Source organism: Rana temporaria, chromosome 3 (assembly GCF_905171775.1).
Source record: "Rana temporaria chromosome 3, aRanTem1.1, whole genome shotgun sequence".
In the NCBI taxonomy this organism is placed as follows: Eukaryota; Metazoa; Chordata; class Amphibia; order Anura; family Ranidae; genus Rana; species Rana temporaria.
Genome location: NC_053491.1, coordinates 336,671,234 through 336,698,797, shown reverse-complemented (window position 1 = coordinate 336,698,797; position 27,564 = coordinate 336,671,234). Strand labels below are relative to the sequence as shown.

The 27,564-nt window shown below is 42.8% G+C and overlaps 1 protein-coding gene across 5 annotated transcripts in view; it reads right to left on the bottom strand.

The window, feature by feature from the left end:
• The window catches only part of EBF1 (EBF transcription factor 1), a 449,855-nt gene that overhangs the window by 111,133 nt on the left and 311,158 nt on the right, over positions 1–27,564 (bottom strand). For all 5 annotated transcript variants that reach the window (XM_040345069.1, XM_040345072.1, XM_040345067.1 and 2 more), the window contains exon 7: positions 16,508–16,589. In XM_040345069.1, coding sequence (XP_040201003.1) covers positions 16,508–16,589 — 82 coding nt within the window. The remainder of the gene's footprint in view (positions 1–16,507; positions 16,590–27,564) is intronic.

Genomic DNA, 27,564 nt, shown 5'->3' with positions numbered 1-27,564 from the left:
GACAGAAATAAAACTTGTTTGGCAGATAAAACAGCTCCCATAAATGTATTTAATTTGTGTATTTGTGTATTTAGTTGTTTGCCTGGAGTTCAGGCTTTAATGGCATGAAGGGCAGGGCCGTATGTCACCCTTCATAAATATACAATTACCTAGCATTATGATAGCACTTAACTGCAGCACATAATTTGCTGCAAAATGACAGGTGCACTTTAAAATTCCTGGTAATTATCAGTGACTCTAACAGATTTTAGTGTCCATTTGAAGTACAGATGAATGTCAGTTTCCATACAGCCCACTGGAGAACATACCACAGCACACAGTGAGTAAGAGCCGATGACATCATTTATGTTTTAGTCACCGGTACAGTTACATGGAGCTCTTATCACAATCCCAGCATACTTCGAACTTGGAGTTCATGACCTCACTCCAAGATCTGTCAGTCACAATTCCTTCCCTCATCCTTCATTCAGAATTCACTGCTTGCTGCACAGATTTTATCCTTCTTATAATTCAGATCCAAGCCTTGCTATCTGGTTTCCCATTTAAAAAAATTGAGGAGCAATCGGTACATTATTACTGACCACCATTTGTTTTAGCTTCAGGTGCAGTGTAAAAAGATATACTATATTGTAGGCTTTCTCAACCAGGGTTTCTCCAGAGGTTACCAGGGGTTTCTTGAGCAAAGATTGTTCTTCCTTTTACAATGAGCGCTAATATAAAGTTGGCAATACATTGATCAAAATTCATCTCGTTCAACAGAGAACAGACAGATTTCGATCAGTGTGTGGCTGCCCCTGTTCTACAGAAGTCAATCACTTGATTGTCTCCCGTCAAAGAGATATATTGGAAATTGTTTTTCAATCAGTGGCTGCAGCCAGTATCTGGCAGCTGTGCGTATGTTTGTGTGGATGGAGACATTTGTTGGGCTGAACAAAAAAATATATATATATATATATATATATATATATATATGTGTCAGTGTATGGCCAACTTATGAGGAGGGGGGATTTCCCAAGAAAGGGATCACTTTTAAACTGACCTCCAGGGGGGGGAATTTTTTCCACTGACTACCAATGTAAGGGGGCATTTCTCCATTGACCGCCAATGTAAAGGGGCAAATAACCACTGACCAACAATGACCACTCCACTGACCAACAATGTAAGAAGCCATTTCTTTACTGACCACCAAATAAGAGTGCCCGTCTCCACTGGCCACCAATCTAAGTGGGCACCTCTCCACTAACCAACAATAAAAGGCTACATTTCTCTACTGAATACTAACCACCAGTGAAAAAGGCCACATTTCTTCTAACCACCAATATAGGAGGGCACTTCACTTAGCACCAATCTAAAGTGGCTCCTCTCCACTGACCAACAATGTAAGAAGGCACTTCTCCACTGACCACCAATGTAATAGGCCACCTCTCTACTGACTTCCAATATATGAGAACTCTTCTCCACTAACCACCAAACTAAGAAACCATTTCCCCACTGACCACATATGTAAGGAGCATTTCTCCACTAACAACCAATGTAAGAGGGCACCTCTCCTACTTCTCCACTGACCACCAATGTAATAGGCCACCTCTCTACTGACTACCAATATATGAGGACACTTCTCCACTAACCACCAATCTAAGAAACCATTTCCCCACTGACCACCAATGTAAGGAGCATTTCTCCACTAACCACCAATGTAAGAGGGCACCTCTCCTACTTCTCCACTGACCACCAACACAAGGAGACACTTTTCGAATTGATGACTAGTGTCTGGGAACAGTTTAGATTTCACAGTGTGTTTCTTTTCTGGCCATCACGATTTGTTTAATTTCATGATTATTTTTGTCATACAGAGCAAGGAAGTGTTGTAAAATAATCTGCTCTGGGTGTCAAACTTTCAACAGCTAACTGATCACTGATCATGCTATTTTGAAATATAGATATAATAATTTGAAGCAGGATTTCCTTGGGACTTCAAAATTATTTCAAGGGTTCCCTCAGTGTAAAAAGGTTAGGAAAGGTTCCTCTATTGTATAAACCAGGGGACTTCAGACTACGGCCCACAGCCACATTCAGCCCGTGCCAAGATTTTATCCAGCCTTTAACAACCTTGAAAATACAACCAGCCAGCCGTGAACCTCCTCCTGTCTTTCTGATAGGTACCCCTAGATGCAAAGGAGAACTCTGATAAGCACTGGATTTAATGGGGCACTCTTTTTTTTTTAAATTCAGCTCACAAACATTTGTAAAGTCCACATGGTGGTCCTCATACTGAAAAATTTGGAGACCCCTGGTAGAAACAAATGTACACCAGGGTGGTCCCTTTTTAAAAACTGGCATGGAGAAAAGAGTTTTTCTTAAGGCCCCTTTCACACTTGTGCGACTTCAAAGTCGCACGATGTTACCGCGATTTTGTCGCGATTCGCGGCCACGATTTTGACAAGATAGTCATACGACTATGGATCTGACTTTGCCTACGACTTAGGACGGGTACTAACGAGCAAACATGTACGGTGAAACCGGTCCGTCGGACCGTTTTCACCGTACATGCCTGCCAGAGGGCTTCTGTACGATGGTTGTACTAACCATCGTACAGAAGTCCGCGCGTAAACATTACGCGGGGCGTGTCCACGTCGTCGCCGCGATGATGACGCGGCGATGACGCAGCGACGTGGGCGGGCCTGCCATTTAAAGGCTTCCACGCATGCGTCGAAGTCATTCGACGCATGCGAGGGACGGCGGGCGCTCGGACATGTACGGTAGGTCTGTACTGACGACCGTACATGTCCGAGCGGGCAGGATTCCAGCGGACGGTTTTAAAACACGTCCAGGAATATTTGTCTGCTGGGAAAAGGCCCGGCGGACAAATGTTTGCTGGAATTCGGCCCGCTCGCGCCTACACACGACCGAACATGTATGCTGAAACTGGCCCGCGGACCAGTTTCAGCATACATGTTTGGTCGTGTGTACGGGGCCTAAAAGTACGACTTCAATGAGCAGGGACTTTGATCCCCCAAATAATTAGGGGAAACTCCACTTAAAATCCTTACCAGACCGTTGGGCCCAGTATGCTCATGAAGGGGGAACCCATGCCGTTTTTTTTCAAAAAATTGGCATGGAGTTCCTCTTAGTGCACAAGTCGTGCACAAGTTGCATGCCAAAGTCGGATCTGTTAATACAGAATCTGACTTTGATCCGACTTCAGAAAAAAAAAGTAGTGCAGGAACTACTTTGAAGTCGGCACGACTTAAAGTCGTGCCAATATGAATGGTAGTCATTCCAAATCATGGAGAATCACTTATCATGCGACTTTGCAGTCCAAAATCGTGGGACAAGTCGCATAAGTGTGAAAGGGTGCTAAGACAATCAGATTCCAGTTGTTACGTTACCCATATGACTTGTTTTTGCATGAGTTATAGTTAATAGTCAAAAACACAATATAGTGTACTCAGGCTAGGATATCAAACTTGTTGTTTTTTTTGTTTTGTTTTTTATTGTGTACAGAACAGGGAATAGTTAAATCCCCTGTCATTTTTTTTTTTGCATCTCTGTCCTGTGCTGTGTGGCAGAGCAAATCACAGGACTGAACTGGTTAAATATGGTGTTTTACTAGCGAGTAAAACAGCTCCCTTATATGCTGCAGTTCACTTTTTGGTAAAAAATAAAAAATGATGTTATCTTTTTATTCTGGTTCTTTATTAATAAAGTAGCACATGAACATTCTGAAGCACTCCACCACATCACTATGGTAGAATTGCGTAAAAGCAGCGAGCAGCATGGCGGGGTGAAACAGATGGTTATATTTACAGACAGAACGCATGTTGCTGTGTCAGTATTTATAATTATTTGCTCTCGATGCCAGCCTGTTGTTTTGTGATAAAGCTGCATGTCTGCAGAGGAATCCAACACAGAATGTTCACAAGATACAGAAATTTAAACCAGCTTTGCACACAAAATCAGTTATAGGGGATGTACAGGTTTATAGCCTATTGCCAGAGTATGATAAATCTCAGGGGTCTGGCTGGTGAACCTATGTTTTTTTTTGAACCCTGATGTTTATTTAGCAAAGGTCATTAGCCAATATTATAATTGATAGTGTTCTTCACAGCTGATTAAGACTATTTTTCATCTCATCTTAAAAAAACACAGAGGCCCGGATTCACGTAGAATCGCGTATCTTTTTTCGGGCGTAACGTATCCTATTTACGTTAGGCCTCCGCAACTTTTACAGGCAAGTGCCGTATTCGGCGAAGCGTAAATAGGCCGGCGTAAGCCCGCCTAATTCAAATGTGGTAGATGTGGGTGTGTGTTATGTAAATTTTATGTGACCCCACGTAAATGACGCTTTTTACGAACGGCGCATGCGCCGTCCGTGAAAGTATCCCAGTGTGCATGCTCCAAATTAACCCGCAAGAAGCCAATGCTTTCGACGTGAACGTAAATGATGCCCAGCCCTATTCGCGAACGACTTACGCAAACAACGTAACATTTTCAACATTTGATGCGGGAACGACGTCCATACTTAACATTGGTACGCCACATCTACGCCTCATATAGCAGGGGTAACTTTACGCCGGGAAAAGCCTAACTTAAAGGGCGTATTTGTACTGCGTCGGCCGGGCGTACGTTCGTGAATTCGCGTATCTAGCTGATTTACATATTTCTAGGCGTAAATCAGCGTACACGCCCCTAGCAGCCAGCGTAAATATGCAGTTAAGATACGACGGCGTAAGAGACTTACGCCGGTCGGGTCTAATACAAATCTATGCGTAACTGATTCTAAGAATCAGGCGCATAGATACGACGGCTCGGACTCAGAGTTACAACGGCGTATCTGGAGATACGTCGGCGTAACTCGTACGTGAATCCGGGCCAGTGTGTGTTAATTATCCTACAGCAACCAATTGCTTTCAGACTTTCTCCAACCACCATTTTCTTAGAAACAGTTGGGGTTGATTTACTAAAACTGGCGAATGAAAAATCTGGTGTATGGTAGCCAATCAGCTTTATTATTGGCCCAGGAGGGATCATGCTTGCTACACATGGTTATTTGGGACTTCTTTGTGGGTTGGGTTCACTTCAAGCAGCTAGTGTGGAAACATGTTAAAGAGATGGTAGGAAAGCCTTGTCAGCTACCAAACACAGAGAATGAAGGTAATTTTACTGTACTAGAGTTTTTGTATTACTTTATTTTGCCTATTAAATCACTTTTTTAGGCATACATGTAAAGTTGCACGTTTAAAGAGCAGAAACACATAGAGACACAGGTGCTATGTGGGCACAGTAAGAATATGCAGAGACTTAGAAACTAAGTAAGGATAATGATGAAGAGCATAGACACAGTTGCTGAGTAGGGACAGTAACAGGTTGCACAGTTCCAGGTGAGGGGGATAGGTGCTTGAGAGCAGAAACACAGTGGATGAGTGCGAACAGTGTAGGAGAGCAGAGACACAGGAGTCGAGCATGGACACTGGTGGAAAAAACAAACCCAGGTGCTGAGTAAAATATTGCAATAGAGCAAATACATAAGTGCCAAATGAAGGGGTGGGTGGAACATCGCAGGAGAGCAGATACACTGTAGTTAATTAGTAAAAATGTAAAGCACCTTACACACGATCGGACCTTTGTCCGACCAAAATCAAATCGGAATTCCGACGGAATTCCATTGGAATAAAAGAGAACATTTTATTATGTTATGTACATTTCCTGATTATGCAGTTATGAATTGTTATTATATAATTTATCACGTTGGATTCATATACTTAGAGCACATTAACTCTGATTATTTTATATCAAGATATATTGCTTTAATATTTAATATCCATTTAGCTACTCATGCTAACATTTATGCGGATTATACAGCAGATAGCTCCATCGCCATATTCGGTTAATATCAGTCCCAGATTATTCACAATGCTGTGTATCACCAGGCGTATAATTCAATCAATGGCTTTTTGATCTGGGGCTACACTAAAATGGCCGCCGGGAATACACAGCGCTCTGGACTCATAGACATGTTTAAGCTGATCCTTACCCACCGTTAAAATGGCCGCTGCCAGTAAAGAGACACTTTCTCTGACAAAATGGCGATCGAGCTATTTCCTGCTGGCTCTTATAAATGACAAGTCCAACAACCAATCCGTCACCTCTGATGAAGCCACGTGACGTGGTGTAACATGTAAGGGACGGACTGATTTTTGAAGCAATACATCAGTAAGCTGTCATCAGCTGTTTCTTAGTTTCGTTTTCTTTGATCTTTTAAAATGCACTTGTTAGCGTTTTTACCAATAAATTAGCCTTGGTTTACTACACTATGGGAAGCTACCTTTTTTATTTCCCCATGCTGAGCACCACCGCTGCCAAATAGAAATCTGGAGCCTACAAACATTGGATTATACAGGACGCCCTGGACATCCACAGCTAGTTGCAGATTCAACAACACCCCTTGTGGATATCCATTTAATCAAGGCTTGATTACTACCTTGGGAAGGTAAGCGCATTGTGAGCCCACATTATTTGAAGATCCACATGAGAAGATTTTAAACATTTGTTTATCACTATTGGAGAAGTTTATATTTATTTTTGTCTTTATGGAACTTCCTACACTTTTATGCACGTATAAAGGCTGTATTGTTAGCCTATTATTCCAGGACTGATTTAGGCTTCATATTTATGTTTGCCTGCTGACTGTTGCAGCTATTTTTGTGCATACTTTTTTTTTTTTTTTCACTGGCCACTTGCTGGCTGAACGTTTTTATTCATTATTGATGTTTTTAATGTTTTTTAGCACTTTGTTTCAATTTTAGTTTATTATCAATGTTCACTGATTAACACTTTGATTACTTAGTCATATTCATTGCGCTCGTCACTTTACCTTTCATGTTCTCTATCTAAACTCTGATGAAATTCATCGGAATTTCCGATGGAATTACTCGGATGGGGCATACACACGGTCGGAATTTCCGATGGAAAAAGTCCATCTGACTTTTTCCATTGGAAATTCTGATTGTGTGTATGGGGCTTAAGACAGCAAAGACAAGGGTGCTAATGGAGAGCAGTGTAAGGCCCCGTACACACAACCGAGTTTCTCGGCAGAATTCAGCCAGAAACTCGATCGGAGCGGTATTCTGCCCTGAAAACCCGGCCGTATGTACACTTTCGGCCGAGGAAACCGACGAGGATCTCGTAGGGCCAAATAGAGAACATGTTCTCTATTTCCTCGTTAGTCAACGGGGAAACTTGGCTCGCCGAGATCCTCGGCGGCTTCACAAGGAACTCGACGAGCAAAACGATGTGTTTTGCTCGTCGAGTTTCTCGGCTGTGTGTACGGGGCCTGAGAGAGCAGAGATGGGTGCTGAGTTAGGACAATGTAAGAGAGCAGAGACAAGTGATGCAGAGACAGTCTCATAAGAGCAGAGACAGGTAATAAGTAATAAGTAATAAGTAAATAAGTAAGGACTGTGTAAGAGAGCGGTTCTCAACCCTGTCCTCAAGTACCCTCAACAGGCCATGTTTTTGGAATTCCTCTTAGATAAAATAGCTGTCCAAAATACCAAGCCATTGACTCTGATTTAAAGCACCTGTGTAAGATAAAGAAAAACCTGCAAACATGGCCTGTGGGGGGTACCTGAGGAGAGGGTTGAGAACCACAGGTGTAAGAGAAGAGACAGTTGATGAGTAAAGTCAGTGTAAAAGGGCAGAGACAGGTTACGATGAGTAAGGACAGTGGAAGTGAGTAAAGACAGGTGATGAGACAGGTGATGAGTAGAGACAGGTGATGAGTAAAGACAGTGCAAGAGAACAGAGACAAGTAATGAGTAAGGACAGTGCAAGAGAACAGAGACAAGTAATGAGTAAGGACAGTGTAAGAGCAAGTCATGGTATGAGAGCAGAGACATGGGTTGATGGTGAACACTGTAGGATAGCAGAGATAGGTGATGAGTTAGGCCCCGTACACACGACCGAGTTTCTCGGCAGAATTCAGCCAGAAACTCGACCGGAGCTGTATTCTGCCGTGTGTACACTTTCAGCCGAGGAAACCGACGAGGATCTCGTCGGGCCAAATGGAGAACATGTTCTCTATTTCCTCGTTAGTCAACGGGGAAACTTGGCTCGCCGAGATCCTCGGCGGCTTCACAAGGAACTCGACGAGCAAAACGATGTGTTTTGCTCGTCGAGTTTCTCGGCCGTATGTACAAGGCCTAAGGACAGTGTGGGAGAGCAGAGACACAGAGACAGATAAGTGGATCTGGAGACAATATGGTAGAATGTAAGAATACTTTTTGGCTAAGTTACATGTCCATGGGGTTTGGCAGCAATAAATGGAGTCCTACAAAGTTGCAGTCACATGTCTCTTGGTCCTCATATTGCTTTGGCAAACAATAAAGTGAACTACATTGTGTGTAGAAAGCTGCTCTATGATACCTCCTTGTAATAAACAGGTCATTAGTCTGAAGATCAGAGGGACACTGGGCTCTTTCTCTTGCTATAATACAAAAGAAAGCAGCAAGCCATTTCTGAGGATGCTTGTATTTGTTCTAACCTTCTAAATCATTTATTACAGAATTATCTGGGACTGCTGACTTAATGGCACTGCTAGTGATGCTGTGAGTATTTCCTGAGCCCAGGAGAATGTGATTAATTCCGGGAAAATGCAAAGGTCACTGTAATTGACATGACCTGCGTAATTAAGCAATCTCTGTTTACACGTGGTGAGACGGCGGCGCTGTGAAGATGGCACTCCTGACAGAATGTCGTTACAGGTCCAGAGATCAGCAGCCCTGTTTGCATGTTGCTGCCACTTACCTACACAGATCTTTGGCTGCCAAGAACACTCGCCTGGCATGCCAACCGGGTGACACGGATCTAATAACAAATGGCTATTTACGTGTAATTATACAGGTACGCCAATGGCGTGATAGCAATCTAGATTAAAAACCAGAGCATGCTTCTAATATAGAACAACATTAATCAGGGCATGAAACAGAAAGACCACCATTGCGACAACCCTAGACTAAGAAGAATGTCTCTCCTACAGAACTCATTCTCCCAACTCACTACTGCTGAGAATGTGCAGCTGAATAATGAACAATTATCAATGCAACTATTTTCATTACTCTGGAAACGAAAACCTGGCATGAGATATATTTTTTCATATTGAAGCTCACCTGAACTTTCAGTACAAATCATCTAAAACATTCCAAGTGCATCAAAACAAAAAGTGTTCAAAGTCTGATTTGTTTTTAATAGAAAGCCTGAGTAGGAAAGCCTGTCCCCTGCCAGCATGCAGGACTCTTGCTCTCTGTGTGGAAGCAGTGGCTTCTCTGCACACCCCTACCAAGTCAGGCCTAGAGCTCATATTCCCTGCTGATTGAAGAGCTCTAGTTCTCACTCAGGCCCCGTACACACGACCGAGTTTCTCAGCAGAAAAACCGACGAGGATCTCGTCAGGCCAAATAGAGAACATGTTCTCTATTTCCTCGTTAGTCAATGAGGAAACTTGGCTCGCCGAGATCCTCGGCGGCTTCACAAGGAACTCGACGAGCAAAACGATGTGTTTTGCCCGTCGAGTTTCTCGGACGTGTGTACGGGGCCTCAGCAGGGGTTCCGTTGGACCCCTGAAGAGTGACCACTACTTCCACACAGAGACCAAAGGTCCTTCTCTTCAGTATGCTGACAGAGGACAGGCTTTTCTACTCTAGGCTGTGGCTGTTTCTGAAGAAAATAATTCATAAGACTTTGAACACATTTTGTTGTGATGCACCTGAAATGTGTTTATCTAATTTTAACTAAAAATTGTATTGGGCTTTAAGTGCATGCAGTGAATACTTCTAGGTATTTATAAAGTACTCCACCTGACAATGCCTTCATCAACTTTTGTTTCTCTAGAAGAAAGGAGCTATCTGTGTTTGGGCATTATCCAGAGTTAACATTTATTTTCTGGATTGATATAATGACAGTCTTTATTAGGAGTAGCACTGTTAGAATTACTCCATATAACAAAACCTGCACTTAATACCTTACATGTCTCTATTTTACACTGTAACTCTTCAATATGTAAAAATGCATGCTTTTTTGAAACTTCGCCAAACTGCGAGCACTTTACATGTCATGAAGATGTAAAATGGATATTAAATGGACTTCGGGTGATGTCATGCAAATTAAGTCTAGGAGCACCTGCTTCGATTACTTCTCAAATAAAATATCCTTTTTTTGTTGTAGTTCACTTTTTCATTAACTGCACTAAATGAATTATATTAAGTGACTCGATATGCAAGGAAGCTTCTACAAAGAATGTTGTGAAGGTGACGTCCATTAAGTTAGCTACAGCCAGTAAAATCCGAAGCTGCTTTAGGATTGTAGCTGTCATAAAGGCAAACCATTCCTCATCCATTTTAGTGTGAAATCCTACAGGCATTCAGGGCCAGATTCACAAAGGAGATACGATGGAGTATCTCAGATACACCGTCGTATCTCTCAGAGTATCTATGCGACTGATTCATAGAATCAGTTACGCATAGATAGCCCTAAGATCCGACGGGTGTAATTGTTTTACACTGTCGGATCTTAGGATGCAGTACCGCAGCCGCCGCTGGGGGGAGTTTGCGTCGTAAACCAGCGTCGGGTATGCAAATTAGGAGTTACGGCGATTCACTACGGTTTTTCGCGTTCGCTACGTCGCTGCTAGTCTAGTTTCCCGTTGCAAATTTAGACGTCGTTTGCGTAAGACGTCTGGGACTACGGAAGTACGCTACGCACGTCGCCGTTCAAAAAAATGATGTCAGTTCGCGCAAAGCACGGCGGGAATTTCGAAACAGAGCATGCGCAGTAGGTCCGGCGCGGGAGCGCGCCTAATTTAAATGCCACACGCCCCTTTAAATTACGCGGGCTTACGCCGGAGGCCGCCAGCGTAGGTTTTCATTGCAAGTGCTTTGTGAATCATGCACTTGCGATAAAAACTTGCGGCGGTGTAACGTATCTACGATACGTTACGCCGCCGCAGTTCTACCTGAATCTGGCCCTTAAGTCCTAATCCACTTTCTTCGTACCCACTATCCCTATAGGTGGAGTTGGACTTTTGGAGACACTGTAGGATTTTGGAGTACATTTTTCTCCTTTTTTTTTACTTTAAAAAATGTAAAATGCTTCTTTGTTACTTAGAAATTATTTATTTTACAAATATGCTTGCAGATGATTGTATTTTTTGTAGCCCTAAACCTAGCAGAGACAGAAAATATACACTCTGGGCCAGATTCACGTAGATCAGCAGATCTTTAGATCCGCTTGATCTATCTGATTTAAGATCCGCTGCAAGTGGGTAATTCACAAACCACTTACCTCCAAACTTGCGGCGGCGGATCGTAAAACCCCCGGCGGAATTCAAATTCCACGGCTAGGGGGAGTGTACTATTTAAATCAGGCGCGTCCCCGTCAGTGGTTGCGACGCTTACGTAAACGACGTCCATCCGTATTACAGAACGATTTACGCAAACGACGTAAAATTTTTTAAATCTACGCGGGAACGGCTTTACTTAACATGGGCTGCGCCTCATAGAAGCAGGGGTAAGTATACGCGGGGAAAGCCGCTACGGAAACATCGTAACAACACTGCGTCGGGTCCGCGTACGTTCGTGAATTCGCGTATCTCGCTGATTTACATATTATTCAGCGTAAATCAGCGGGAACGCCCCCGGCGCCATTTTCAAATTGAAAATAAGATCCGACGGTGTAACACAGTGTAACACTGTTGGATCTTAGCCATATCTATGTGTAACTGATTCTGTGAATCAGGCGCATAGATACGACCAGTTTAAGTCAGAGATACGACGGCGTATCAGGAGATACACCGTCGTATCTCTTTGTGAATCTGGCCCTCTACATTCATTATATAGTGAGGTGAGCCATTTTGTTTGTAGTTACTCTATTCCAGAAAAGCAATGGTTTCCATATCTTGCAATGACGACAACATAAAAGCTTGAAACAGCTTGATGCAAGCTGGATAAATGGCTCTATTTTTAGCCTGTGCTATCATGCAGCGGCTCTGGAATCACAGTTAGCCATCAAGAAGTAAAGAAATGGTTTGCATGTCTCTCACTTAAACCTAAATTATTAACATTGTTAACATTATTATACAATGTATTGTAGACATGACTTAAACATGATTCCTCTATACCACGCTTTTGTTTCTGTCATCAGCCTTTTTTAATAAGGCAGTGTGGTGAGCTACAGTGAGCAATAACCCACAGATATGGAAGAAGACTTCAGAATCAGAGGATGAATACATGTTTTCTTTAGAGCAACCTAACCTTAAAGTAGAACTATAGGCAGCGTTTCTTTTTTTTATTTTGGATAGCGCAAGTGAAGGTTATAACCCCTATCAGATTTTTTTATCTGCCACCTGTGTCCCATTTCGGAGATTTCCCTTCACTTCCTGTCCCATGTCCAAACAGGAAGTGAAAGGAAATAACTTCAAATTAAGGAGATTCCTTGGGGACCCCCAGCTCATCAGAACTGGAGTCCTCATTGGAATACTTTGTCTCTATTACATTTCTGGGGATAAACCAAAATTCGGGAATTTCATTTACTTTCACTTTCTTGTTCAAATATTTAATGAGATAGTACAAAGTTCAATTTAAAGAAACAAAAAAATGAAATAAGACAGAGGGGAATAGCCCCATACATCAGTAAAGGGTAGTTATAAGTAACATGTCCACAACAATAACAGGAGATGGTGAGCATGATCAATACAGGGTTCATGATACAACAATAGATCAATAATGTAGCAATGTGGAATATGGATTACACATTTATGCCATGTACACACAGTCAAACTTTTGACCGTGCAAAAGTCCCCCGTGAGTCCGTCGGAAGTCCGACGGAAAGAAAGAGAATAGATTCTCTATCTAAGGTCAGTAAAAAAGTGGAGACTACACACGGCCGGACTTTCCGAGAAAAAAAGCCTGTCTGACTTTTGTTCATGGAAAGTCCGGCCGTGTGTACGAGGCATTAATTTCACTTTCAATGATAATGGTACAGTACAGTACAAATAAAGAGGGTAAAGCTCCTAAACAGGGGCACAGACAGTAATAAAAACTGACAGGTGTTCTTATCCTTTTCCACCCTATCCAAAACAAAAAATAAAATAAAAATAATTGCCTTTAGTTATATAAAGCCTGTTTTCCTAAATGGATTTCCGGATTGGTTAGATCCTCATCCAAGATTTTATTGCAGCCTAGGTCTGGAGATTCACCCTTCTATTTTTCCTGTTGACCATTGTCCCCAGGAGAGAAAATGTGGAGAAATCCAAAACTTTCGATTTGTGAAGAGAGCAAGAGTTGATGGGAAGTATTCCATTGGGAGCAGAAGTTCTGAATGAATGAATGAATGAATGACTTGTATAGCGCTACACATGCAAACTGAATCGCCTCTAGGCGCTTTTTGCAGCCAATGTCTTCCTGGCTGGTGCGGTCATTTATCCCGTAGGATCTCGACACGCTTGGGACACACGATCGTACACACATATATACTGGGCCAATTTGGACAGGATCCAATTAACCTACCAGCATGTCTTTGGAGTGTGAGAGAAAACCGGAGTACCCGGAGGAAACCCACACAGACACAGGGAGAACATGCAAAGTCCAGCCAGATGGTGTCATGGTCGGGATTTGAACCAGTGACCCTTTTTGCTGCTAGGTGAAAGTGCTACACCACTGTGCTGCCATAACAACTTTGTAAGATGAGCATTTCCATTATTATAGGGATATTTCCTCTAACTTCCTGTCTCCAAGATGGGAAGTAAAGGGAAGTCTCCCCAGCCGGAAAGACAGCAAAAAAAAAGCAAGAGGTTGCTCAAACCAGCTGCCAAATGTTAATGAGTAACACTTTGACAACTCTTTTGACAACAAACCACATTCAGAATTTAAATCACTGTTTGAATTTGCACAAATAGATCTCTCAATTCCATAAGCCTTGATAAAGGGGGCGATGTGTTGCCCCCCGAAACACATTGGCTCTTGTACCCAGTTAATATTTGGAATAAAATCTTACTATAAATTCTGGTGTGGTGCTCTGATTTTAGATTCAAATATTGTCTTTATATCGTGGGGTTTTTGTGGTAGTTCCTTGGTGCACAGAAGCAGCCCACATACCACCCAGATGCCCCACATGGAGATTATCAGCACAACATTGATAAAATAAATTTACAGGACTAAAGCATAATTTACTCTAGGGTTCTAGCGCCAGAGGCGTTGCTAGGGGGGTGCGAGGGTGCGGTACGCACCGGGTGACACCCGCTAGAGGGGTGACACATCCCGTTTTTTTTTTACAGCCTGCCCTGTACCACCCCAGCCTGCCCTGTACCACCCCAAACAGCCCTATACCACCCCAGCCTGCCCTGTCCCCCCCCAAACAGCCCTGTACCACCCAGCCTGCCCTGTACCACCCCAGCCTGCCCTGTACCACCCCAGCCTGTCCTGTACCACCCCAAACTTTCCCATGCCACCCCAACTTCCCCTGTGTCACCCTAACTTGCCCTGTACCACCCCAATCTGCCCTATGCCACCATAACTTGCCCTATACCACCCCAACCTGCCCAATGCCAACCTTATTTGCCCTGTACCACCCCAACCTTTCCCATGCCATCCCAACTTGCCCTATGCCACCCTAACTTGCACTATACTACCCCAACCTGCCCTGTACCACCCTAACTTGCCCTATACCACCCCAACCTGCCCTATGCAACCCTAACTTGCCCTATACCACCCCAAACTACCCTATATCACCCCAACATGCCCTATACCACCTTAACCTGTCCTATACCACCCCACTACACCAACCTGCCACTATATTACTCTATACTACCCTAACCTGCCACTATACTGCCCTATACTATCATTTACAGGGGCTGGTTTGGGGTGCGCCCCGTGCCCGTGCGCTGCCTGCTTGGTGCTGGGCAGCCTAGACAGAGGGGGGGTGACACCATGTTTTACCGCACCGGGTGACACCAACCCTAGTGACGCCACTGTATAGCGCCATCAATTTACTACGCTAAGAAAAAAAATGTGTGTTTACACTTTAAAAGGTCTTTATCACTTCAAACAATTTTGTAAAAAGTAGCCCAAAAAAGAAGGCTCCTAATACTGTACTCAACAGCAGATCCTTACTTCTCTGCCCGGTTCCCATCTAAGGGTTGTGGTTCCTCTTGTCAGCCCCTACATCACTACTGTGACCTGTAGTGACAAGGGTGCCGACAGACAGAACCACAGTGTGAAGTGGGGGACATAGGCATCCAACATTTCTGACAGTGTAAAATGCTGAATATTCTCTCGGGGATTGCAAAGTGAGGACTCAACAACTTTGAAGAGGTCTTCATTTGTAGGTTTTCAGCTGACTCTTGTTATAAAAAATACATACCAAATTATTATTCCAAGGATTGATCCAGCTGCCTTTAGGGGTCGGGAGGATTTTTTCCTTGCAAAACAAATTTACCAGGATCAACTAAGTTGCCCACGGATTGAAGGTGTGCTTGCATGTGTCTATCAAGTTCAACCAACCCCCATTCTTGGCTGAATGGGGGTTGAACTTGATAGACACATGTCTCCTTTAAACCTTGCTATATTTAACTATTTACTCCTTTTAAGCAGTTCAGAGGAACCAAAAATGATTTCTGTTTCGTTGCTATGGTAACGGCGCTGCACACAGCATTTGTGGTGGTATGGGTTTTGCATTGCATGACACAGAAGTTGGGTTTAAATGGCATCCAAATGATGAACACATTTTTTTTAGGAATTAAATAGTGGAAAGTTATGCAATCAATGAAAATTCTGGCTAGCTTACATAATTATATATTGGCAGGCAGCGGACTTCTTGTCAATAAACCAGGCGTAAACACCAGCCCTGCCTAAAACTACAGCTTAGGCAACATATGTTGTATTTTCTGGAACAGTGCAGGAAGATATGAGGGAGTATCTTGTCAGTGCTCCAAGACTGGGGAATGCAGAAATAAATCCACAACAATGTTCCAATGTAACTCTTACCAGTCACTCACATACAAGATTGTGACTTTTAGTATGTATACTACATAGTAGAACATTGTATATGTATACCTGTTTGCAGCTGCCTGCAAAAAAAAATCCAGTGCTGAGGTTCTATTGATTAACCCTAATAATAGTCTAGAAGATTATTTTGTCTATAGAACTCTCAAATGAATGCAAATAGACCGCAGAGATCTGAGCAGTGACAGTAAATACAGTAGAAGTACTGGTGGGTGCTGAATAAACTGCAAAGGTGTGTGTGTGAGGCGGGGGTGGCTTATTTTAGAAAAGATATGCTTTATGTAATATTCCGTCGGAATTCCAAAATGGATAATCCACTTTTCTAAAATGAAAAATAAAAATCCCCACACCATGGGCATACACCCTTTTTGAAAGTTCCACCCCCGAAGAGCCTAGATTGGGGTCAGTTGTAAAGTGTACAAGTTCTATGCAAATTCTGGTGTTTTCTGACTCACCTGGAATCTTCGCATATCCCGAGGGTTCCCAGCATTCTTCAGGCAGTTTTGGTTACACTTAAGGAAGAACTTTAAGAAGAATCTGCAAATGTAAAAGAGAAAAAGGTGAGAAAATTATTCGGTTGAGCAATGCATTTAATGTATCACATGCATTCAAAATGAACATATGACATTCGGAACAGTGTGTGCATCAATGAATAGCTTACTTCAATTTACAATATATTTTTATGACACTCTACATTCATTAAAATTCCAACAATAAATCCTGTGGCATGAATGCATTTATTTAAAAAAAAATATTTGGTTTAAAGCTGAAATCAGGAAAAATAAAACCACAGTTTAACCCAGCTATCTATTAGGTTAAAAACAAAGTGTATATAAATGTGTTTTTAACACCTCCAAGATGACCACTGCCATGCTAAAAGAGCTGAGGGTAAAGGTGATGGACTGGCAAAGCATGTCTCCAGACCTAAACCCTATTGAGCATCTGTGGGGCATCCTTGAATGGAAGGTGGAGGAGCGCAAGGTCTCTAACATCCACCAGCTCTGTGGAAGAGGACTTCAGTGGAAACCTGTGAAGCTCTGGTGAACTCCATGTCCAACGGGGTTAAGGAAGTGCTGGAAATTAATGGTGGCCACACAAACTATTGACACTTTGGGCCCAATTTGGACATTTTCACTTAGGGGTGTACTCACTTTTGTTGCCAACACTTTAGACATTAATGGCTGTGTGTTGAGTTATTTTGAGGGGATAGCAAAGTTACACTATTGTACAAGCTATACACATATTAATTTACATTGTAACAAAGTGTAATTGCTTCAGTGTTGTAAGATGAAGAGATAGAACAAAATATTTACAAAAATGTAAGGGGCGTACTCACTTTTGTGAGATACTGTATATAAAACTACCAATAGCAGCCTGGCATTACTTTTGTTCCTATTACTTTTTTTCAATGATTAATTTCATTTGATTATTTTATTGGTACTGCATTTATACACTGGAAATAAAAGAAATGGGGAAAAAAAGAATCCTTTTGGTGCTTTTATTCATTTTCCTCATAACAGTTTTCCATTGGGAATATTTATTAGCACACATCGGTCAGCCTGTTAGCTAAACGTATTGGAGCTGTCTCGCAGTAGCAGTGAGCAGTGTGTGTTTAGTGCAAGAGTGTATCATTACAAGCCTGGTGACAATTGCAGGGTTGTGACACGACAAGTATCACGCACCCTGCCAAGAATTAGAGAACCGAGAAGGCCTGGCATTTGCCTCGGGCATAGGAAACCAGCGAGAAGAGAGGTGTCACCCTTCCCAGCCGGATGGCATGGCTGTCAGCGCTCCCTCATTCACAACCAAATGCGCAAAATCCAGACACCAGATACTCAATTTATCCCAGAGTGAGGTGAAGCTTGTTGGCAGGAAGCCTTAAACTGTCCTTCTTTTCTGTCTGTGACCAGCTCCACACTGACAAACCTTTCTCTCATCAGCTGAATTACTCCTATTGAAGCAATCTTTTTTTTTTTTTATCTAGTATGTACTACTGTCTGAAAAAAAGATGTCATTAAAAAGTTGAAGGGCCAGTTCTCCCAAAGCACATATTTACATTAAGGCGCTGGAGTGCTAAATCACTAACTAGTTTCTTATACTTATTTAGGGTCCCAGTGGTGGGATAACACCCAAAGATGGTTGAGAACACCCAAAACTCCAATGTGGGCTGGACACAGGTTTGAAATATTACGTAAGGGTGCGCTACAGTGAAAGTTTGGGCTTATATATTAAATCTCTTATGTTATAAATAATATTAATTTATCAGTAACTAGAATTTTTTAATAACGCTACAATCTGTCTTTGTAGAAGCCTGAGGCCCCGTACACACGATCGAGTTTCTCGGCAGAATTCAGACAGAAACTCGATCGGAGCCGTATTCTGCCGAGAAACCCGGCCGTGTGCACACTTTTGGCCGAGGAAACCGACGAGGATCTCGTCGGGCCAAATAGAGAACATGTTCTCTATTTCCTCGTTAGTCAACGGGGAAACTTGGCTCGCCGAGATCCTCGGCGGCTTCACAATGAACTCGACGAGCAAAACGATGTGTTTTGCCCGTCGAGTTCCTCGGACGTGTGTATGGGGCCTTATGTGATCCCCTTTAAATCAGCGTTCAAGCTGGGAGAGGGAGGGGCAGTTATGGAGGCCAATCAGGATTTGCAGCATTGTACGGGGCTGTGAATCTAGGAAATGGAGATTGCAGTATGACTAGCCTTTCTTATAAACACAACCAGATTTTTTTTAGGAGACAGTGGCAAACATGGGAGCAGTGATGTCATTATGGCAACTTATGATACCCCAATGTTAGAGGAGATAGTTGATCTTATATCAGCAATGCAGCAAATGCTCCAAGACACCAAAGGAAGCCTGAAACCAGGCAAGGAAGCCTTATGCCCTGTACACACGATCATTTTTTCCATCGGAATAAACTCAGACGGGATTCTGCTCAAGCTGTCTTACTGGCTGGCATACACACGGTAACACCAAACGCGGTGACGTACAACATGTACAACAAGCCGAGAAAAATGAAGTTCAACGCTTCCGAGCATGCGTCGACTTGATTCTGAGCATGCATGTTTTTTTCTCCGTCGGAGTTCCATACAGACGAACGGAATTTCCAATAGAAATGTTACATGTTCTCTTTCTAAATCTGTTCGATTTTCGGACGGAAAATTCAGATAGGGCATACACACGGTCGAAATATCAGATGAAAAAATTCCGTCTGACATGTGTACGAACCATAACTCTTAATGCTGCATTCTCTAAGCACCATATTTAAAGTGCAACTAAAGGTAATTTTTTTGTTTTGGATAGAGTGGAGAGGGATTTGAATACCTGTCACATTTTGTATTGCTATCTGTGCCCCCCCCCCTCCTCTGTATTTGTCCTGTTTACTGTTACCATCGAAAGTGAAAGAAAATCCCAAATTTTGGCTTAATACCAGAACAGCATTAGAGGGGGAAATCCTCCAATGGGGATTCCCTCACTTTGGAAGGATTTCTTCTCACTTCCTGTTTTGGCTGTGGGACAGGAAGTAATGAGAAACCTCCCTTATGAGACACAGATGGCAAAAAAAAACCTGATGGGGGTTATAATCCTACCTTAATACTCCAAAATGAAAAAACTATACTATACTATACTTCTACTATATCTGTATGGGCAGGGCTTTTTTTCTCAGAGAATAGGTGCAGGAACTCTCCCTTTTGGAGTTACCCCGTCTTCACCACTACCTACCTCCAAACACAGTTCCTTGGTCCCACCTCCTACCACCTCCCAGTACTGCCCCTTTAATTTGTTAATAATAACAAAAAAGCAGTAAAATAGATCCCCTGCAGCCAATAACAATAGACCCTCAGCAACAATAGATCGCCGGCAACAATAGACCACCCTCAACAAAATAACCCCCCGCCCCTAGCAACAACAGAACCCCAGCAGCAACAAAAGATCTCCCTGCAGACAGTATCGATAGACCATCCAGCAGCCAGCTACAATAGAATTCTCCCTCAACAGTAGACCCCTCCAGGCAACAACTGCCTCTCCCAGCAACATAAGACCCATTCCAGCAACAATAGATGCCCCGTCAGCAAAAATATACCTCCTCAGCAACAATAGGCCCTCCCCCTGCAAAAAATTGATCCCTTCCAGCAACACTAGATCCCTCCAGCAGCAATAGACACTGTAGCACAACCCAGCACCCCTTGACATTACATACATTCAGTGCTAGAGGTGCCGGAACTGCGTTCCCCCGTGTTCCCGCTGAAAAAAAGCCCTGTGTATGGGTATTGCAAGTGATCAAACCTCCTGGTGCCTAACAGCGTAATACTAAAAAATGCCCTCACCGAAAACTTGAAATATTTTACAGTATTTTACATGTAATATTTTTCTCATCATATGACAATAAAATCATTATGATCCTACAGTAGAAAATAAGTAGAAAAAAATCTTGAAGTGATAGGCGATCTTGCATAGGTTGAGCTCTTGCCCTGCCTTCTCCCCTCTGTCAGTGGAGTGGTTCTGTCTGTTCAACTTATGCTGTATATTCAGTATATTTGCATCATGTGCACAGTTCCTGCAGAGTGAGGGGTCACTGCCTTGCTAGAAATGTGACAGGCCCAGTAGTTTATTATCACATTAGCGCAGGGAAGAAGCCACATAATTAACAGAACTTATCTTCATTTACTTGCTGAAAGCTGTAATATTCAATCATGCGCTTCTGCCTAATTGCTTTGTCTGCCTTTAACGGATTTTCACAACACAAGAGAACGGATAAAGCCTGGTTCCCCTTGCGTGCCATCCACGGTAGTTAGCGATATCTCTGCACATTCAGGCGAGATTTAAGGGCCATATAATCTACAACACAAACTGCCTTTCTAAATATTTGATAAAAGTATCATGGTTATATATTTAAAAGAAACCCATCGTATAAATGGATACAGCGTCTATAATTGCTATTTATTGACATTCGGTGCTATTAAAACTGATTTTTCAATCTAGTCTGCAGCTACCTGTGAATTTCTACAACTGTCAAAAAATCTAAAATGTCTTCTTTCCAACCATGGAAACAGTATTCATCTGGGAGGAAGAATTGCTCAGGTTCCTCACCCCTGTGCGCTTGTAAATAGTTCTCTGCTGCTGCCAGAGGGCTAACTTTTTTTTTTAAAGTGGTTGTAAACCCTTAAATATACCAAATTAAGTGACTGGTCTCATGCAATACACAGCGATTAAACAAATCCTCCTACATAAGTTGTACCTGCTTATCTACAACCGTATTTCCCCTGTATCCATTCAAGGTGCAGAATTTGCACAGGATCTCTCAGCTCTGAAAAGCAAGGGGTGGAGAGCTGAAGTTACATAAGTGAGGAGACCTCTGAAAGCTGATTGGAGGGAAGGGACACACCCCCTTCACACAGTACACAGGAACAGAGCTGAGGCTGTCAATCTGCTGGAGGTCCCTGCCCTGTCACTATTTTTCTCTTTTTCAGAAGCCATTCATGCTGATAGCAGAAGAAGGAAGCAGCAGACAGAAATGACACTTGGTGCTCTGGATTGAGTATACACTATGGAGGGATATGCTTTGTTCATACCGTATTTATCGGCGTATACCACATACTTTTTTGCCCTGGAAATCAGGGCAAAATCGTGGGTGCGCGGTATACGCCGATACCCGCTTTCCCGCGCCGAGTTTGAATACTGCGCCGGCATATACCGAGCGCAGTACACTCGTGTATCGTCGGCCAGTCTCGGCTCCTCTCGTGCTGACGTCCTGGACGTACAGGACGTCAGCGCGAGAGTTGCAGAGCCTGCCCGACGATGCACGAGTGTACTGCGCTCGGTTTATGTCGGCGCAGTATTCAAACTTGGCGCGGGAAACGAGCGGGGAGGACGCCGGACCCGACGAAGAGGACACCCGAAGCCGCAGACGGACGCTGGACCCGACGAGGCCGCCGATGGACGCCACGCAAGACACCAAAACTGTAAGTACAAAAAACTTTTCTCCACAGGAATTGGGGCAACTTTCTGAGGTTTACAACCATTTTAAAGCGGACCTTCAGTAATTTTTTCATCTTTCTATTAAATCTTCTGCCCTTGTTGTTTTAACTTTATAAAGTATTTTTTTTTTCTGCCAGTAAATATCTTATACAGCCCACTTCCTCTTTCTTGTCTGGTCATTAGCCTAGGCTTATGACATCATGCACAGCTCTGTCTTTCACTCTTGTGAGAGTTTGCCAGGAAGGGAGGGGGGGGTGAGTCATAAGAAGATCAATGAGAGCTGCAGGGCTACAGAGCTGGAGGTGTGCCTCTGTGTGTCTGTGTAAATCCAGGAAGTGAACAGGCAGCAGCTTCAGCTGCCCACAGTTAAAGTGGTTGCAGCCAGACTGAAGCCTCGTACACACGGCCGAGGAACTCGACGTGCCAAACACATCGAGTTCCTCGGCCAGTTCAGCCCTGAAGCCGCCGAGGAGCTCGGCGGGACGAGAGCTCCCATAGAACAACGAGGAAATAGAGAACATGTTCTCTATTTCCTCGCCGAGCTCCTCGTCGGCTTCCTCGGCCGAAAGTGTACACACGACCAGTTTCCTCGGCAGAATTCAGCCAGAAACTCGGTCGGAAGCTGAATTCTGCCGAGGAAACTGGTCGTGTGTACGAGGCCTTAGTGGAGGGAGATTTTTGCAGCATATTTGGCAAGTACAGAATCACAGTTAGATTAGGGTTGGGACATTGACCCCTTTCACACTGAGGTGCTCGGAAAGTGCCCATAAAATATTATGCTTTTTTGGTGGCGTTTTTGCAGCTCTTTTCAATCGCTTCTGTGGCGTTAGCGGGGGGCTCTTTTTTTTTACGGTCACTTGACTCAAAGGGACCATTTTGCGGCACTTTTGAAAAGTTTTTCATGTACTTTTTAGGAGCTTTTGAAGCATATCCCATTGATTTAAAAAAAAGATCCAGTGAGCATGATGACTTTTGATGAACTGTTTTGGTTTTATGTTGGTCTTCAGATCCATTTGAGCTCATAGGCAGGAGATGAAATGATGATTTGGGGGTAACTTTTGGTTCTCATGCATTTCACACCGAAAAACTGCCAAGATCAGACTCCTGGTGCAAAAAACAGATATATTGACAGAGTTTATGGTCAGCTAAAGAAATAAAAAATGTGCAGCTTAGATGTTCCAAATGTAAAAAATAGCTTCTAATAAATATTTTTTCCGATTTTAGATGTTACTGACGATTACAAAGGTGGGTAGTTTTACAAATAGTTATCAGAGACAAAGCAAATTTCTTGATAAGTCAGATCAAACATAGAAAGAGCCAGTGCTGTGATTCCAGATATTACTCAGAACCCGATACTGCAATTTTAAGAGTCATGGCATCCTTAGACTTGTTGGTTGTGTAGCGCTTCTTGTGTAAAAGGGAGCAGCTGTTGTTTAATGTCATTTGCAGTTTATGTGTGTTCATTCCCAAGGATTAACCTATACTTATGTCTGTGTCTTATGTTAACCTCTCTAAATCCTCATCTGAAAACTTTAACGGGGGAACTCAAATACAAAATCAGAGTTGTAAATCTGACTACAAGCACTTGGTGACAAGCGGTGGGATAGATGTCTATGCTATTTTTATCCTTATTGTGGCCTTGGGTGTTGAGGAAAGGAAAGAAGAGCCTACATATCCAGTCGGATTTCACTTATCATTTACTGGTGCAGGGAAGAAAATGAAAACGATCTAAATGATTGCTCTGTCTGTCATAGTTAGTTCTTCACCTACATATTGTGTATTCATGCCCAATGTAAGAATATTTTTTGGGGGATTAGATTGTATTTTTGGGAGTTTTAGAGTTTTAGGAATCAAGGTATTTTAGTTGTATTATCAACATGTTAGTAGTTTATTCGAATTCTCTTAATCGTGATAGGTTTAGAAGTTAGTTTAAGATTGGGAGTTAGGTTTAAGTAAACTGCACTGACTACAATTTTAGTAAACTAACCCTCAAACTTTGTTCCTATGCCAATACTGAGGCCCCGTACACACGACCGAGTTTCTTGGCAGAATTCAGCCAGAAACTCGATCAGAGCCGTATTCTGCCGAGAAACCCGGTCGTGTGTACACTTTTGGCCGAGGAAACCGACGAGGAACTCGTCGAGCCAAATAGAGAACATGTTCTCTATTTCCTCGTTAGTCAATGAGGAAACTTGGCTTGCCGAGATCCTCGGCGGCTTCACAAGGAACTCGACGAGAAAAACGATGTGTTTTGCCCGTCGAGTTTCTCGGACGTGTGTACAGGGCCTGACAGTCGATATTTGCACAGAAGCACTAAGGCCCAGATTCTTGTAGGGTGGCGTAAATGTAAGCGGACGTAGCGTATCGTAGTGACGCTACGCCGCCACATCTTAGAGAGGCAAGTGCTGTATTCACAAAGCACTTGTGTCCAAAGTTAAATCGGCGTAGCGTAAATGTGCCGGCGTAAGCGCGCCTAAATCAAAGGAGGAACAGGGGGGCGTGTTTTATGTAAACTAATGACGCTTTTTTCGAATGGCGCATGCGCATGCATGCTCAGTATCACGTCGAATTTTCAAATTAAATTACGCCCGCTCAATGCCTAGTCGACGTGAACGTAACTTACGTCCAGCCCCATTCACGGACGACTTACGCAAACGACGTAAAATACGACGCTGTTCGTACGTTTCCGACGTCCATACCTAACATGACTTACCCCTGCTTTATGAGGGGTAACTTTACGCCGGCGTATGTCTTACGTAAACGACGTATCTTGATACGCCGGGCGCACGTACGTTCGTGAATCGGCGTATATAGCTAATTAGCATATTCAATGCGGAAATATACGGAAGTGCCACCTAGCGGCCGGCGGAAATATGCACCCTAAGATACAACGGCGTAGGAGACTTACGCCGCTCGTATCTAGGCAACTGTGAGGCGTATCTGATTCTATGAATCAGGCGCCGAGTTGCGACGGGCCACACTCAGAGTTACGCCGGCGTAACTCCTTTGAGAATCCGGGCCTAAGATGTTGGCCTCTGGTAGAGCAAAGGGGATTATCCTGTGTCCTGCATACTGTGAAGTAGCAGACATTTTCGCAGGCTTCTTTGGCAGATTGGGGCAATTAAGAAATACACTAAAAGTAGTGGCAGATACCTTAAGGTTCCTGGTACAGAATTTGATAATTTGATAAATCTGTAGGGAATACAGGTTTAGAGGTATATTTACGTTAAAGTATAGGTTAGTTACATTTCATGGATTGGGTTTAAAATGTATTTAGCATTAAGTTTAGGTAAAGAGTTAGGTATAGTCATTATTTTTCCAGGTGTTATAAATAATATTTGATAGTATCCAGTCATTTCAATGTTTAGCTCTTAAAGTACTAGCCAAAAGGCACTGCACCCAAAATGACCACATCTAATATAACATCCTAATCATGAAATGCTAATGCATACATTAGTTGGGAACTTATTTTAATATTAGGTAAAGCTACCAGCCACACTCCAGTTAAAAAAAAACGAAACGTTAGTTCCTAGTTAGTCGACCATTGCATTCAATTTACATTTACTATACTTTGCTGTTATGTTTCCTATATATTGGAATTAATATACTGCAGCCAATAAACTGCAGCTCTCTGATGTCCACCAGTTCAGCTGCTATTAACTGTCAAACAACTACCATGTCTAAAAAGCTAAAGAATAGTCATGTGATCTTGCCTTAACTGCTATGTAAACCTTCCATACAGAGAAAGACATTGTTCCAATCAACTAATTAAAATAAAAAACATAAACAATGTGGACAATCACATACAGTAAGAGTGAACAAAATCAGATCTTTAGGATTTAGGATTGTGTCCAGAAAAGTTTTTGAATTGTCCATCTATATGCCTACTGTGTACATCCAGCTTTAGGTCTACGATTGTAATAGGCATTTCTGAATGAATCAAACATCATTCATGTTCATCCAACACATTATTAGTTGTAGGCCTTCCAACCAGCTCTTTCAAACTACCAACTGCATCTCACAAAGAGGGTAGTAGGAAGCACTAATGATTGGGGGAGGAAAAGGACGACTAAGATGCGTACATGATTCACAAAGTAGAAACATTTTCACATGTAAACTCACCGTTAAATTATTCATATCGCTATAAATTGTTGGGATTGTGGGTCTGGCTACTGCTTTATCTTTCATTATTCAGTAGAACAAATCAAGTCAACGGTTGAGTTATCACCAATTACTAGCGCTCCCCCCAAAAAATTACTGCCCATGTTTTCCAGGCAGCCCGCTCACAATTACTTATTAATATTATATTATGTGTCTTTGCAGGGAGATAACTCTCGAAGAACATTATATTCTACTATTCCAATCACATTCTAGGCAAGGAGTGTTGTAAGCTGGATACCAGAAGACTAGTGTTAAACACCCAACACAGTGTAGAGTATAGAAGTGGACACAGATATGTACAGTAGAAAGCCCCAGGTCTTTGTTCCTGCAATCTGTGCCTAAGACAGACCTTGTCATCCACATCATTTAGCCCCTAGATGGTAGCCCCCATCTAAAATTGCAAGGCAGAGGTTTAAAACATTGTTTCTTTATTTATTTGTTGCAGTTTCTTTCCCTGACCCTGAGGCCTTGTGGTTTAGGATGCAGAGGTGGGTGGCTATGGCTAACATATAAGAGTTAGTTGCGGCATGGTCTGCATTAGGGGAGACCTATGACTACTTAATTGCACATACACTCATACTTCCAATTTTTATTGGAATTTAATATATATATATTTGTTCATATACAACTTGCACACAAGCTTTGCAGAGCACAACAAAATGTTAGATCTAACTTTGTTATTTCAATAAAAGCTAGTGCTAATAAAAACAATTGCAATAGATCATATGAGCACTATATTGATAAGGGTGTCTCCTTCTCAGCTCAGAGCGTCAGACTTTCCCTAAATCTCTGGCTCCTCCCACCCTCCCCCAAAAGCTGATGATCACCAATTTTAAACACTTGCCTGGGAGCTAATTCTAAAGTTTGCATTTAAAGATAAATACTAAGGGCCAGATTCAGATACAATTACGTTGCTCCACGGCAGCGTAACGTATCTGATTTACATTACCCCGCCGCAGGTTTACAGCGTAAGTGCCTGATTCTCAGAACTCTTACCTGTAAACTTGCCGTGGTGTAACATAAATCCGCTCGGCGTAAGCCCGCCCCAAATTCAAATGGGGCGGGCACCATTTAAATTAGGCGCGCTCCCGCGCCGAACGTACTGCGCATGCTCCGTCGGGTAAATTACCCGACGTGCATTGCGCTAAATGACGTCGCACGGACGTCATTTGTTTAGACGTTAACGTAAATGGCGTCCAGCGCCATTCACGGACGACTTACGCAAACGACGTTGTTTTTTAAATTTCGACGCGGGAACGACGGCCATACTTAACATGGCTTAGAACAACTAGGGCTCAGCCCTAATTTTACGCGGCATAACTCGACGGAAACAACGTAAAGTTAGATCGACGGGCAGCGTGGA